Source organism: Carassius carassius, chromosome 9 (genome assembly GCF_963082965.1).
Source record: "Carassius carassius chromosome 9, fCarCar2.1, whole genome shotgun sequence".
Lineage (NCBI taxonomy): Eukaryota > Metazoa > Chordata > Actinopteri > Cypriniformes > Cyprinidae > Carassius > Carassius carassius.
Genome location: NC_081763.1, coordinates 21,549,650 through 21,563,040, shown reverse-complemented (window position 1 = coordinate 21,563,040; position 13,391 = coordinate 21,549,650). Strand labels below are relative to the sequence as shown.

General features: G+C 38.8%; 1 protein-coding gene across 1 annotated transcript; it reads left to right on the top strand.

Annotated features, from left to right (window-relative positions):
• The first annotated feature begins 475 nt into the window (after positions 1–475).
• On the top strand, positions 476–12,728 carry LOC132149288 (periplakin-like). The gene is made up of 22 exons (XM_059558409.1): positions 476–721; positions 3,217–3,316; positions 3,648–3,802; positions 3,949–4,069; positions 4,159–4,278; positions 4,392–4,433; positions 4,552–4,713; positions 4,923–5,030; positions 5,830–5,925; positions 6,004–6,126; positions 6,236–6,382; positions 6,691–6,842; positions 6,922–7,025; positions 7,113–7,270; positions 7,667–7,845; positions 7,925–8,063; positions 8,153–8,346; positions 8,784–8,934; positions 9,026–9,109; positions 9,197–9,313; positions 9,419–9,511; positions 9,616–12,728. Exons 1-22 carry the CDS (start codon positions 672–674, stop codon positions 12,283–12,285), a joined length of 5,265 nt encoding a protein of 1,754 aa, XP_059414392.1. The 5' UTR covers positions 476–671; the 3' UTR covers positions 12,286–12,728.
• Positions 12,729–13,391: the final 663 nt, after the last annotated feature.

The window sequence follows — 13,391 nt, the reverse complement described above, 5'->3', positions numbered from 1 at the left end:
CCACTAAAAAATTATAATGTCCAACCACTACAGAGTCAAAGAAATCTATAGCTGGGTCTCAGGAGGCTATATATATATATATATATATATATATATATATATATATATATATATATATAGCATACAGAATATATATAAGCATACAGAATAAGTCTCATAAGTCATGAGACACCAAAGCTATTGTAAATGTGGACAGAGAGCCTTATGTGCACACTGGCCATGACCACAGTAAATAACAATGTAATTACATCTACATAATCACAGTAAAAACTCTGCTGTTACTGTTGCTGTTTACTTTTCTGAATGAAACAGCCCACTGCTGAGTACAAGTTTGCTCTCTAGACGGAATAACCTGTTGAATCTATCCCACGAAACTGGACACAGAAGAAGAAAAGGGACGACGCCTCCGTTTGGATAGGCTGCAGGTATGTCTCTTAGAAAGAGGCGGACACCAGCCCGCACTTTTAAATGGGCTTGATGTTAAGCACGGCTAATCTCGACGGGCAGTGAGAGCTCGTGTTCGTGCTCGTGGGAGGGTAGTTGCTGTTTCGTTCATTGTGGGCGTTGTATGTGAGGTGTACCTGTCCTGGAAGACGCGTCAGGTAGTTAGTTGAACGACAGACATCAGCAGAGTGGGACCCTAACTGTGGAGAGACTCCGCGACTGTCATCATGTTTAAGAGAAAGACCGGAAAGAACGGCGTGGCCATCAGTGATAAAAGGTCGGTGGCGACCGATACAATCTCACTCTGCATTGTTTTGTTTTGCTCCGCTCTTCTTATCGCGTCATTACGGAGCGTTATTTCGAGCGCTTGCTTGACTTGAGGTTACTGTAGTAAGGGAGTGGCACTGCTGTAACAGGTTGGATAACTTCTCTCTGATATACATATTGTGTGGTTTCTCTGCAATTCGCCTGGGTTTCTCTCAGTTCACATAAAACCTTTTTTTGTTGTGCTAGTTACAAAACTATTAAAATATAACCTTCATGTATGGTTTTCAACTGTAGGAAAAATGTTTATTGCGAGGGAGTGTATGTGTTGAATGTTTGCACTGACCGTAAATAGATTCTGGACTATGTCTACTTAGACCCTATTTTTTTCTAATGAACATCTATATAACCTTCAGACGGATCTTTTAATTCTGGCACTCTGTTTGAGTGCAGGCAAGACAGTACAACAAGAGAATGACAGGACTGAATAAACTATTTTGTCAAATAGAAAAGTAGTTTTTGGTTATTCTGTACTGAACAGGGTTGAGTGATGTAACTGCAAAATGCATATTACAGAAATGTGCATTTATATTAGTTTTACAATAATCAACATTGTTCTTATTGTTTATAGTTCTCAAGTTACATGTGTATCAGAAAAGGATGGAGTCAAATGATGCAGGGAATGTTTAAAGAAAGCTGATTGGTTAAGGATAGATCTGAAATCAAGTTCAAACAAGCATAAACTTCTGATGAATTGAGAGATGAGACTGGCTTCATTTCAGCTTCGTTTCAGCAGGATTCCAGTATCGGACACTAATATTGTGAAAGCAGTGCAAGGGTTTTACTCTAGGAATATGGTTTCAGTGTGAGTCAAGATGATTTTATTGGTCACAGATGTACAAAAAAAAATAGGTTTTCCTAAACACATAGTTTTCCGTTTAGGTCATATTTGGGTGTTGTTTGACTGCGCTATGCACAATGGGTCACTCAGTGTCAAAAGTGCCAAGTTTTGTGACTTGTCTGTCATCTTTTGACAGAAACAAGGCATGGCATACTGAGATATGGGCAGTTTGTTTGCATTGGGCTAAAAAGGACAAAACCTTAGGCAAGTTCATAGCACTGTACTTAACATGCATACATTTCTTATTTTATGTTTTTACATTTTGATTATAGGAACACCTCTAGGGAAGGGAAGCAAGCATTAAATAATTACTTGCCACACCCAGGACTTCATCTCAAATCAGATTAAATAATTTCATGTCGGCAGAAGTTTGAATCTCGCTGCTTGTCCCATTGTCTGTGTCATGTAAATCTGCCAATTTTTTTGTATACAAATAAGCAGCTTTGTTTTTGTATGTATTGCTGCTTTAATAGTTGTTTTTATAAATGAAAAAATACAACAACATATGTTACATAATCTCATGCTTTAACAGTCCAGCTGTGTTTCGGCACCCTGATGATGTAAGTTTGATGGGTTTCACATACAGATGCATTCAGATAAGATGACACAGAAAGTCTTTTTTATCTTTTGTTGCATGTATTGTGACACATTAGTAAAACTTGTTAGACCTGTTTGAGTTTCTATTCTGACGCCCTCATTAAAACCACCTTCTTGTTTTAATTATCAGCCTCATTTACATATCTCACTCATAGCTCAGTTCTACAGTGAACACAAAACTGTAAATTAAGACAAAATTATATTGTATTTTCTGACAGGACATGGTGTGAGATATTTATAACTGCCATTAAAATGCCTTAACCTGATTATTAATGATTCATACTGTAGGATGTTAAAATAACATGCGTTGTCCTTGTGACAAATACGGCCCAAGGCGTGTAATTCATTTCTGATCAAGTTTAGTCATGTCTACCATGCACTGACAAATGTCATTTCTCTAGAATTCACAGAATGCACTAAAAACTTTGCTAGGCTGCTGTAATATTAAACAGCATCAGTACTGGTTCAGCTGAGAGAACATTTTTGTTAGCACCATGGTTTCCTAACAGATCTGAAGTCTGTGCCAGATGAATGAAAGTGAAACTGTGCCAGATATGCCAGATGAATGAAAGTGTTTTAAGTCTGGTATTTATATTCAGAGCATCTCAGCATATTATTTAAATTTTTTATTTAAATAAAAGAAATGTTTAGTAAGCGTACTTTTCTTCAGTTTTCTTTTGTTTGTGTGAATCAAAAGGGTGTTGTGTAGCCTTCTGGATCTAACTCCGTGAGAGGTATTTAGAACTGGGATAGATGGAAAGGAGTTTTCTCACATTTATATATTTATGTTACAACACTTGTTACTCCCCTTGAAACCCCTTAGACCAAAAAAAGAGGGGAACGTAACAACAGAAAAGTGAAGTGAGGTGCTTCTGTCCTAGATCCAGAGATACAGCCTAACAAACCTACTGCATTTGCAATTGTATTTTGGGAAATGCTAACTGAAATGTGTATATTTGGCTCACTGAACCTATATCAAACTGCTGCCACAAAAACTTATTTCACCTCAGACTTTCTGAAACTGATTTGGCGACCCTGATTGACAAGTTGCAGAAGAATGCAGACAAGGTGGAGAAGAACATTGCTGAGACGGAACAGAATTTCAACAGGGTAAATACAGAACGACTCTTTCTGTGGATTACAAATGAGAGTTAGTTACTCCTCCTGTCTTGCCTACCTTTAAGCATGTTAATGCCCCTTCAAAGACATCAGATGAGAGTTATTTGGGGTAAAACAGCGGAAGGTGCATGCCAGTGTTATTTTAATTTTATTTATATACTATAATAGCATTTTGAATTAGCTTTTATTTTTTATATTCATAAAAAATATATTTTTACATAGTGAAATATACATATATATATATACATACATGTGAATGAAGCATCTCTTTAACTATAGATACATAACTATCCTTAGTTGTGTTGCTTATTGTTGTTTCCAGGATATCAAGAAGATCAATGAAGGCAAGCAGCCCCTGTACAAAGAGGACACCAACAAGAGGATCCTGAACTCACTGGAGCTGCTGAATAGTCTGGATGAAGATTCAGACCAAGCCTCTCGTTTGCAGCATCCTCAAGCTGAGATGATTGAGAAGGAGTGAGTTTGAACATCACTACTCTGTCTATTAAGTCACCTTTAAACTGTAACGTCCAATAGCATCTCATGCTTTATGCAGGCAGAATTATATGCTGTGAATGCTTTTGGGATTGTGGATGACTCATTTTTTCTCCTCAATGGAAAAGTATGAAACAGCTGCGAGCGCGTGTGATGAAGCTCCGCGATGAGCATTATCGCATTTACAACAACACACGAACGGAGCAGGTTCCCACAGTCAACTGGGGAAAGATAGTCGATGAGAAACTGGTGTGTATCTAAACGTACCTCTCTATCTTTCCTTTGAATATATGGTTTCAAATGCAGTCAGTCTCATGTCTGAATGTGTTCTGATGCAGGCAAATGTGAACAATAAAGGATACGGACAAGATCTGCTGACCGTCGAGGATGAAGTGGAGGAGCACAATATTTTCCACAGCGAAGTCGAGGCACTGGCTCCATACATCACTGGAGACCGGGTACTTTTTAACTGGCTCTTTAAAATGCAGTGCTGAATAAAAGAAGTATAGTTGACTCTTTTGAACAATCATGCAAATGACGTCTGTGACTCTTCTGCTTTCTTGCATAACAGGACGGTCCGGATGGCCAGCAGGCGAAGTACAACAAACTACTGGTGAGATTTCACTTTCTGCATTTTCTCATTTTCGACCTAGATATGAACACTGAAGTTTATATTAAGTTGTCAATTCTCGTGTCTCAAAACACTGTGGATTTGACCATGTCCATCTCAGGCGAGCTCCTCTGCACGTCAGAAGAACCTGCTCAGTCTGAGGGACTACATGCAGCGCTGCACCAGCGAGCTCTACTGGATGGAACAGCAAGCTGATGAGCGAACCACATATGACTGGAGCGACAACAACCTGGACTACCCTTCCCGCAAGAGGCAGTACGAGGTAAGGCTTCTGAATGAACAACTCTTTAATGATAAGTAATACAAAAACGAACCGTAATTCTAGATGGTACTAAGGCTACGGCTACATTTTAAATATGCTTTCATGATTCGAACCTCCTACAAATTATCGGAATATATTACTGAAAAGCAACAGAAACATTAAATCAATATATTTTTAACAAGCTGCTTTGTACTTGACATATTCGTCAGAACTTCATTAGCAAGTGTCTGGAGTCTAAGGAGAAAACCGTCACCAAGCTGAACGACGATGGAGAGGAACTTATTGAGCAGAACCATCCGGGAAAAAATGTCATTGGGGTAATATTACAAGTCATTTGCTATAAGATTGGATTTTTTTTTTGTCAAATTCACAATCAAAATAAACTGACACTGTTCAAGGCATGATGGGATGTATTTTTAAAGTGCATAACTGTACTGCACTATAAAGTAGTATGCAGTAACTATGGCAACACTGAAACACCAAAAACTTCTCTGAGTGCAGTTAAAACGAACAGAATATGTCATATATATAATCTCTTTGAAGCACAATAATCTGCTTCATACTTTAAAATAACCACCATAATTGATATGTGTATTAAAGAGGTGTTTAGTTAGATTCTCAACCACAGGCTTCTTAAAAACATTTGATGTGCGTTTTGGATAATGTACTGGCTGACTGTATACATTTTGCCAACCTATTTTATTAGTTATTGAATTAATTCTTTTTTAAATGTATTTGTGTTCTAATGTATTATTATATTGCTGGGTATTTCATTTTGTTGTCTTATTATATGTTATCACTTTAGGTTTTGTTAACTGGGGTGTTTGGGGTAATCTTGCAGAATTTGAACTTGAGGCATGTAAAAAAAAAACAGCATAATAATGTAGAAAGACAAAACACCATCGGGCTAGCACACATTATGTAAAAAGTACAGTGTAGCAACTGTCAATAAACCGAATAACTTTAAACATTATTTCAATGTGCATAACTAATAAAAAAATCAAATTAAATATAATCAGTGATGAGTCATATCTCTTTCTATATAAATTATTAATTATGCACACATCACAGTGGCATTGCAGTATATGCTTATTCTAAAACAAGTCTTGTATTTAGGCACACATGGATGCCGTACATGCAGACTGGAAGGAATACCTCAACCTGCTGATCTGTGAAGAGAACCACCTCAAGAACATGGATGATTATCACAAAGTCAGTTTGCATTATTCATCATTTCCTAGGTTTCCTCACGTTTGCTGTCAGTCTTGCTAAGTTGCATTTTTTTTCCAGTTCCACAAGGATGCAAGGGACACCAACGAATTGTTGAAGCGTATGGAAACCGAGATCAACCAGAAGTATAATCCTGAGTTTAAAGACATGTACCAGATGGAGGGCCTGATTGCTGACCTAGATGTAAATACATGGTTTTATTTTGGCATGCTCTACAATTTGTTTTTCTTGATGAAATGTTTAGTGAATTTAAAGGTGTCTTCACTATCTAATGCTGTCTCTGTAATGACAGGATCAGGCAAAGGCCATGGACCATTTCGACGAGCGACTGAAATCTCTTCAGAAACGCAGCGTGCAGGTGCTCCCTCTGAAGTACCGCAGAGAGACTCCTCAGAAACTGCTCCCTAGCGAGGCTCTGTGTGATTATGAGACTAATGAGGTATGGCGTTTTAAATGAAGTACGTGGCTTAGAGCTCCACTAATACCAGTCAGTGAATCATCAGCTATTATCATGAGTAAGCACATAAAAACTTTACTCTCTGTCTCCGCTCATGTTTTGGATTCCCCCATCTAATGTATTTAAATCCTTAAGACGGCCTTCACCCAAACGATTAATCTCATATAAACCTCTAGAGACGTGTGCGGGGGATTTTGTACAGATTTCACATTTATTTTAAGAATGTGTGCTCTTTTAGCTGCAATATCAAATTGAAACAGAGCTCACTTTGCTTATTTTGTATGACACAGGGTTCAATTTTGCGAGGGGAGCGGTACACCCTGCTCAAGAACAATGGCTCCAAATGGGACGTGAAGGACGCAAATGGCCGCACCATGAGTGTTCCAGCAGTGTGCTTCACAATCCCACCGACCGACCCTGAGGCTGTGGCCGTTGCTGATAAGTGGGTATTCCTTGATCTGTGTATGTGATTTGTAATGTATACACTTACAAATGTGTCTAATATGAAAACATCTGTGCAGTCTAATAAACCAGCACAAAGGTATCAAACAGAAAGTAGCCAGCAGCAAATCCGCACTACAGGCACGACTGGCAGAGCTGAAGAAGGAGAGTACAGGAAGTCAAGGTTTGTCTTTTATGTTATAATAAACTTAGATGCAGAGCTCTCCTAAAGAGAGTAAAATACCCAATTCATTCATTTCTCAAACCTCAGATAAACAAGAGCAGCAATGCCGTCAACTGATGGCAGGACTGGATAAAGTGGTCAGTGATCTGGATAAGCAAGAGAAGGCCATTTACTCTCGTGTGCGTCCCCCACTGGAGCAGACACGTCCTGTGCAAGACAGCGCTGACAGGCTACAGGACATAAAGGTAGAAAGTTTGGTGTTTTTTGTCTTTTTTTAAGTATGTATTTCGTAGTGGACATCATGCATCATGCAGTGTTGTCTCTGAATAAAGGTACATTTTATAATGGGTTTCATAAGTTTGAGCAGATATTTCAGTTACATTAGTAGAGTAGTTCTCAATTGTCTTTTGTAAGATCTTTTTAAAAGTATTAAATGTTAGTTTAAATCTTCTGTGCGCATTTCATAGATGAAAGGTGAAATATAAGAAACTGCACAAATTTTATTGTCTTTCAACAAAACAGTAGATTTAAATGTTTGTACGTGAATCTGACATTTAAACTTAAAGTATTACTTCTCATCCTGTGTTTCAGTGGCAAATGATATTATGACCTGATGCCTTAATCCAGTATTTTCTTCACAGGACATTGCTGCTGCTGTTCGTAAGATAGAGCCAGAAAAGTCTGCAAAAGTAAAGGAGGGTGAGACTTTCCTCAAATCCTCTCCAAAATGTGCGAGTGCACCACAGCTCTACTCCAAGGTGGACGAGGCTAACAAAAAATACAATAAGGTTGATTTGCTATTGAAGTGTGCTGATGACAAGTAAGTATACTTCCTTTTTTACAATGGAAGTCATACTTTAAGAGCTTGAAATGTGAGTCTAAAAATTGCACTTTTGTAGACTGCAGAACTCCTATCAGCTGGAGAATTCTCTGCAGAATGGCAAAGCTCTGCTGTCCACCTATGAAAACAAGCTGGCAAGAGAGGAGGTCGCCCCATCTGACCCCGCCTCACTGGAGAAGACCCAGCGTGAGTTGGCGGTAAGTTTAGTAATCCATGCCACTTTTTTTCTTGATCTTTTTTTCCAAGATACACTATGGACTCATGCCTCACATATTCCTATCTGCAGGACATTGCATCTGAGCTGAGGAGCAAAAGATCTACTGTCACAGATACTGAGCAGAACCTGAGAGATGCCAAGGCCAGCTGCAGCAATATGGCCAACAAAGTGCAAGAACATTGTCCTGATATTGAGAGGCAAGAGGCTGATGTTCAGAAACTCACCAAGCGCTTTGACAACCTGAACAGACAGGCTGAATCAAGGTGAGTTTATATCCAAGTTATTTTAAATGGACATGTGCTTTAAAAAATTACTTAAGAATATAATTCCACGGATTAGTTTTATTTCGTTTACTGTGTGCTGTGATTACGTTATTCATATTACTCCTTAAGATTTCCTTAAGACTGATTTCACTATTAATGTTTATGGTTGCACTTCCTGTAAGGTTGAATTTGTTAATATTAGTTAATGCATTATTTGTCAAGAACAGCATTAATTAATTTGTTTTTATTTGTAAATTTGTTATTGGGAAATCTAATGCGCGTAAATGTTAATGAACTGAACCCTATTGTAAAGTGCTATCCGGTTTATTTAATATAAATACATTATTTTTTTCAGTAGCATAGGTCCTACAGAAAGAGTATTTCATCTCAAAATATCAGCATCTTTTTAAATTATTTTAAATGTTTTCATTTGACAGATTACAATGTCTGCAAAGAGCCAAAACGGCCCACGCCAGTTACCACAATGACTATGACAACCTCAATAGCTGGCTTTCTCGAATACCGAACTATGAGCCACGTGAAACTGATGAGATCAGACAGATTGAAGAGAAACTGAAAAGTCAAAGAGTGAGACTTTAGCCATTTCTGTCATTACAATAATGGAATTATAATGTTACAAATTACATTTATTTACCAAACCTATCTTTGAAATGTACAGAATCTGCTCTCTGACATCACAAGAAAGGAATCAGACCTGAACAATGTGTCTAGAAATGCACAGCTTTATCAGCAAGCAGTCAAGGTAAAAAAAATCACTGTATTCCAGAGCATTATCATACTATCATGTTTATGCAAAGCCATGTGAACTCCTTTGTGTCGTGGCTTTCAGGACTATGAAAATGAAGCGGAGCGGTTTAAATCCATCCTTGACCTTGAAGATGGATTGGTCCCTCAGACATACAAAAGGAGCAGACTTGAATCTCCTGCCTTGAAAGTGAAGAGAGAGGTGAATATTTTCAAAAAGCAAATAAGTAATTTAGTACATTTAAACGCCTTGTAATGAAATTTTCTCTGACTGGTAAAGTTTAAACATGATTGTTGTGTTTTAAAGGAATCTGCAATTGAGGCCAAGTTCACTGAAGTGAATGCTGTGAACAAGCAGAGACTGCAGAACCTGGAGTTTGCTCAAAGCCTTCTTAACCAGGTAAAACACATTGCAACATACAGCATGCATAAAAATAAGCATAGAATGACATAAGCATTGCTTTTGCTTTTAGACACATTCAATATATTTGCAATTCATTACAGCAACCAGAAGTTACAGTGATCCAGCAAAATGTCCAGACGGTGAGATCCTCAGCCCCAGGAGAAGAGCCCTGGAGAATCAAAAAACAGCTTCAGGAAGAAATTCAGCGGCGAGACCAACTGGAAAGAGAAATTCAGAGTGTCCAGAGTGACATTTATTTACTAGAGGGCCAGAAACCACAGGACACAATTGTCAAGAAAGAGCTTATCAAACAGGTGCATGACCCTCAACTTGATGAAGAATATCATCGGGTTCAGCAGAAGCTCTTAGAAGAAAGCAGGACCACTCGTGTCTTAGAGAGCGAGTTGGACACCCTCAGTGTAAAGCTGCGTGGGATTGAGACCGAAATGAAAGAAGGAGCTCAGCAGTATACAGTAAAAGAGGTCCTCCGCATTGAGAGAGACAGGGGACAGGAGGAAGAGCTCAGGAGACTGAGAGAAGAGCTAGAGGAAGTCAAGAGGATGAAGATGATCAGAGAGAATGAAATCATTCAGATTCAAAAGCATGTTACTATTCTTGCAGAGCAGAAAAACACGGAGCAGGAAATCATCAGGGAGGAAGAAGTCATTAAGGTTCAGAATGACCCTCAGCTTGAGAGCGACTACAGACTATTGCTTGACAGGAAGCAAACAGAAATAAACAGCCGAAAGGAACTCGAGGATGAGCTTCGATTCCTGCAGGAGAAACTAAGGCGTCTTGAAAAGGAAAAGGCAATGGCTGAGGAAAAGATCTCCATCAAAGAAGTACTGAAAGTTGAGAAAGATATTGCTTTGGAGAGAGAGGTAGAGAACCTGAGGAGACAATATGAAGATGAAAAAAGCAAGCGTAGCTCTTTGCTGAGAGAGAAAACAGACATTAATCGCAAGATTACCAGCCTGGAGGAAGAGAAGTCGAGGGTCATCATTCAGGAGAAGGTGCGTGAGATTGTTCGACCTGATCCGAAGGCGGAAGCGGAGGTGGCAAATCTTCGACTTGACCTGGTGGAGCAGCAGAGAAGATACAGAGATTCAGAGCTCCAGATGAAGAGCCTCCAGGATGAACTGACAATGCTAAGAAACAGAGGCCCACAAATTGAATACAAGGAGACCATCAAAGAGGTCATCAAGTACAAGATTGACCCAGAAACAGAAAGAGAACTGGAGAAACTCAGGAATGAAATTGTGGACAAAACCCACCAAACAGAGAAGTTCGAGATGGAGATCCTCCAACTCAAAGATGAGATCCAAAGATGGAAAGACACCAAACCTCAGATTCAGACCAAAGAGATTGTAAATGAGGTCCTGCAATACAGAGAAGATCCTAAAACCAAGGAGGAGATTGAGAGTCTCAAACGGAAGCTGGCTGAGGAACAAAGGAAACGTTTGGACCTGGAAAATGAAAGGGCCTCCAATGAAGAAAGGATCAGGTTCAAGAAGATCGACTTGTCACAGGTGAGGGAAACGATTGTCCAGCAACAAGTAGTGAAGATGGAGCAGGATCCAGTCTTGAGGTCTGAATGTGACACTTTCACTCAAAACATCAACAATGAGCAGAGACAGAGAGAGATCTTGAAAGAGGAGCTGATCAGGTTGCAGCAACAAAAGGCAGAATTTGACAATCAGCTTGAGGAGCTGGAACGTGAACGAAGATCCCGCAGAGAAGCTGAGCTTGAAATCCAGAGGCTGAGAGTGCGGCTCAATGAATTAGAGATCAGGGACAAGGAAAACAGGGAAAAGGTTACAGTAAAGCAAAAGGTTGTTCTCCAGCAAGACCCTCAACAAGAAAAAGAGCACTCCATCCTACGTCTTCAGGTTGAAGAGGAGAGGCACAAGCGTATGCTCTTGGAAAAGGAGTTTAATGTCTTGTTGCAAAAGCAGGAAATACTCGATCGAACGGAAGTGCGTGAAAAAGTTGTGCGAACCGAAAAGGTTCAAGTCGAACGAGACCCCGAGGCCGAGATGGACATTATAAGGCTAAAGAAAAGCCTTGAAGAAGAGGAAAAGCGACGTCGTGAGCTGGACCAAGAGATTATTAACCTAAACTCTAAGCTGTCTGAGGTGGAGTTCACCAATACAAAATCATCCAAAGAAATCGACTACATTCGTGATGAAAGCAACAGGTTACAGCAGGAAAACCAGCGCCTACAGAACGAAATAAGGAAGCTTCAATCCGAGATCCAGATCACATCAAAAGAAACAAGACACATCACTGAGTCTTCTGCAGTGGAAAACAGCAGGAACCTGGAAATTCGATTGGAATCCTTGCAAAGAGAACTCTCTGAACTCAGGCGCATCCGAATGGAGAAAGACCAAGAAATCGAAAAGCTTCAGAAGAGTCTGTCTATGATGAGTGTGAAGAGGGAGCAGCGAGAAAGTCATCTCCGCCGCTCTATTGTCGTCATCGATCCAGACACCGGAAAGGAGATGAAGCCTGAGGAGGCTTACAAGCTCGGCCTAATCGACTGGAAAATGTTCGTCAACCTTCAAAGTCAAGAATGCGACTGGGAGGAGATCACAGTCAAAGGTCCGAATGGCGAGTCCTCTGTTCTTCATGACAGAAAATCGGGCAAGAAGTTTTCTATTGAAGAGTCTCTGAGAGCTGGAAACATCACAAACCGTCAGCTGCAACAATATCAGAACAAAGAGATCAGCATCCAGGAGTTCGGTCTCATGCTGTCAGGCAGAGTCAAATAAATCCATTCAGCAGAAAACCAACATCAAATGTCCTATTCTGTTTACTTGGTTTAAGATCTTAAGTAAAAATGCTGTTTGTGTTCCCAAAGTGTAGTTGAGATCTCCTTTTATACTCACTTACTCAATACAGTATGCATTTATTTTCACATGCATTCTTATATCAATGCAAAAGGGTGTTCCTTTGGTTCTGGTGCTGAATTTGGGTTAATGTTTCTTTCACTATACCTATGAATCTTCATTGAAGATTAGCAGACGAGACACTGAGAATGTTTTACTGAAATCTAGTTCAGTTTAACCATAATCTGATCTAATGTACGCATATAAAATGAGTGACTTAATGAAAAAGTAACCCCTATCAGTCTCTCTTTATGCAGTTTTCTACTTGTGTCAGATTATTCTACTTTCATGTTTGATTTAAGATTAAAAAATTAAATGTGGATAAATCTGATTACTGTGTTCTTTCCATTCATCTTTATCGTGAAGTAATAAAGCACAAACTGTCTTTGAAATCACTTTTTAGTTAACAAAACCTTCATCTATGGTTTAAATGGCTCTCAAACAATATACACACAAATATAAATAAATAAAAAAAGACTTAAAATGTTTTGATAGACTCAGTTATTCAATTAAATGTTTACATTTTAAAAGGAGTAAAAAGTAGATTTTGATCTTTGTTTTGCATAAATTTAATTTAAATTTCAGAAATAAAAAGTTGAACTGCAGTTATGTACATTTTGTAACTTCACATGAGCTTTATCAAATGCTGACACAGTCAGTGTCCTTTACATCACTAAGCAGCAAATGAAGCAGTCTGTTGTAAGGCTCAATTAAAAACAAGTTTTTTCCCAAATAAACAGATAGTAATTTCCTTTTCCAGTATATTATTATTATTTTTTTTTTTTTTTTCACACAAGTCCAAACATTTTTTTCTTTGTCTTCACTTTTCACCACATATCATGTCTCAAATTTGTTCACAAGCTTAAAGCTCTCCTTCATATCCAAACAGACCTGGAATACCCCCCCCCCCTTTTTTGTGTGAAAATTCCACATAATCATTTTCATACAATGTCAAAGGAATTTTGTATATTTTCTCTTGGTTTACATAA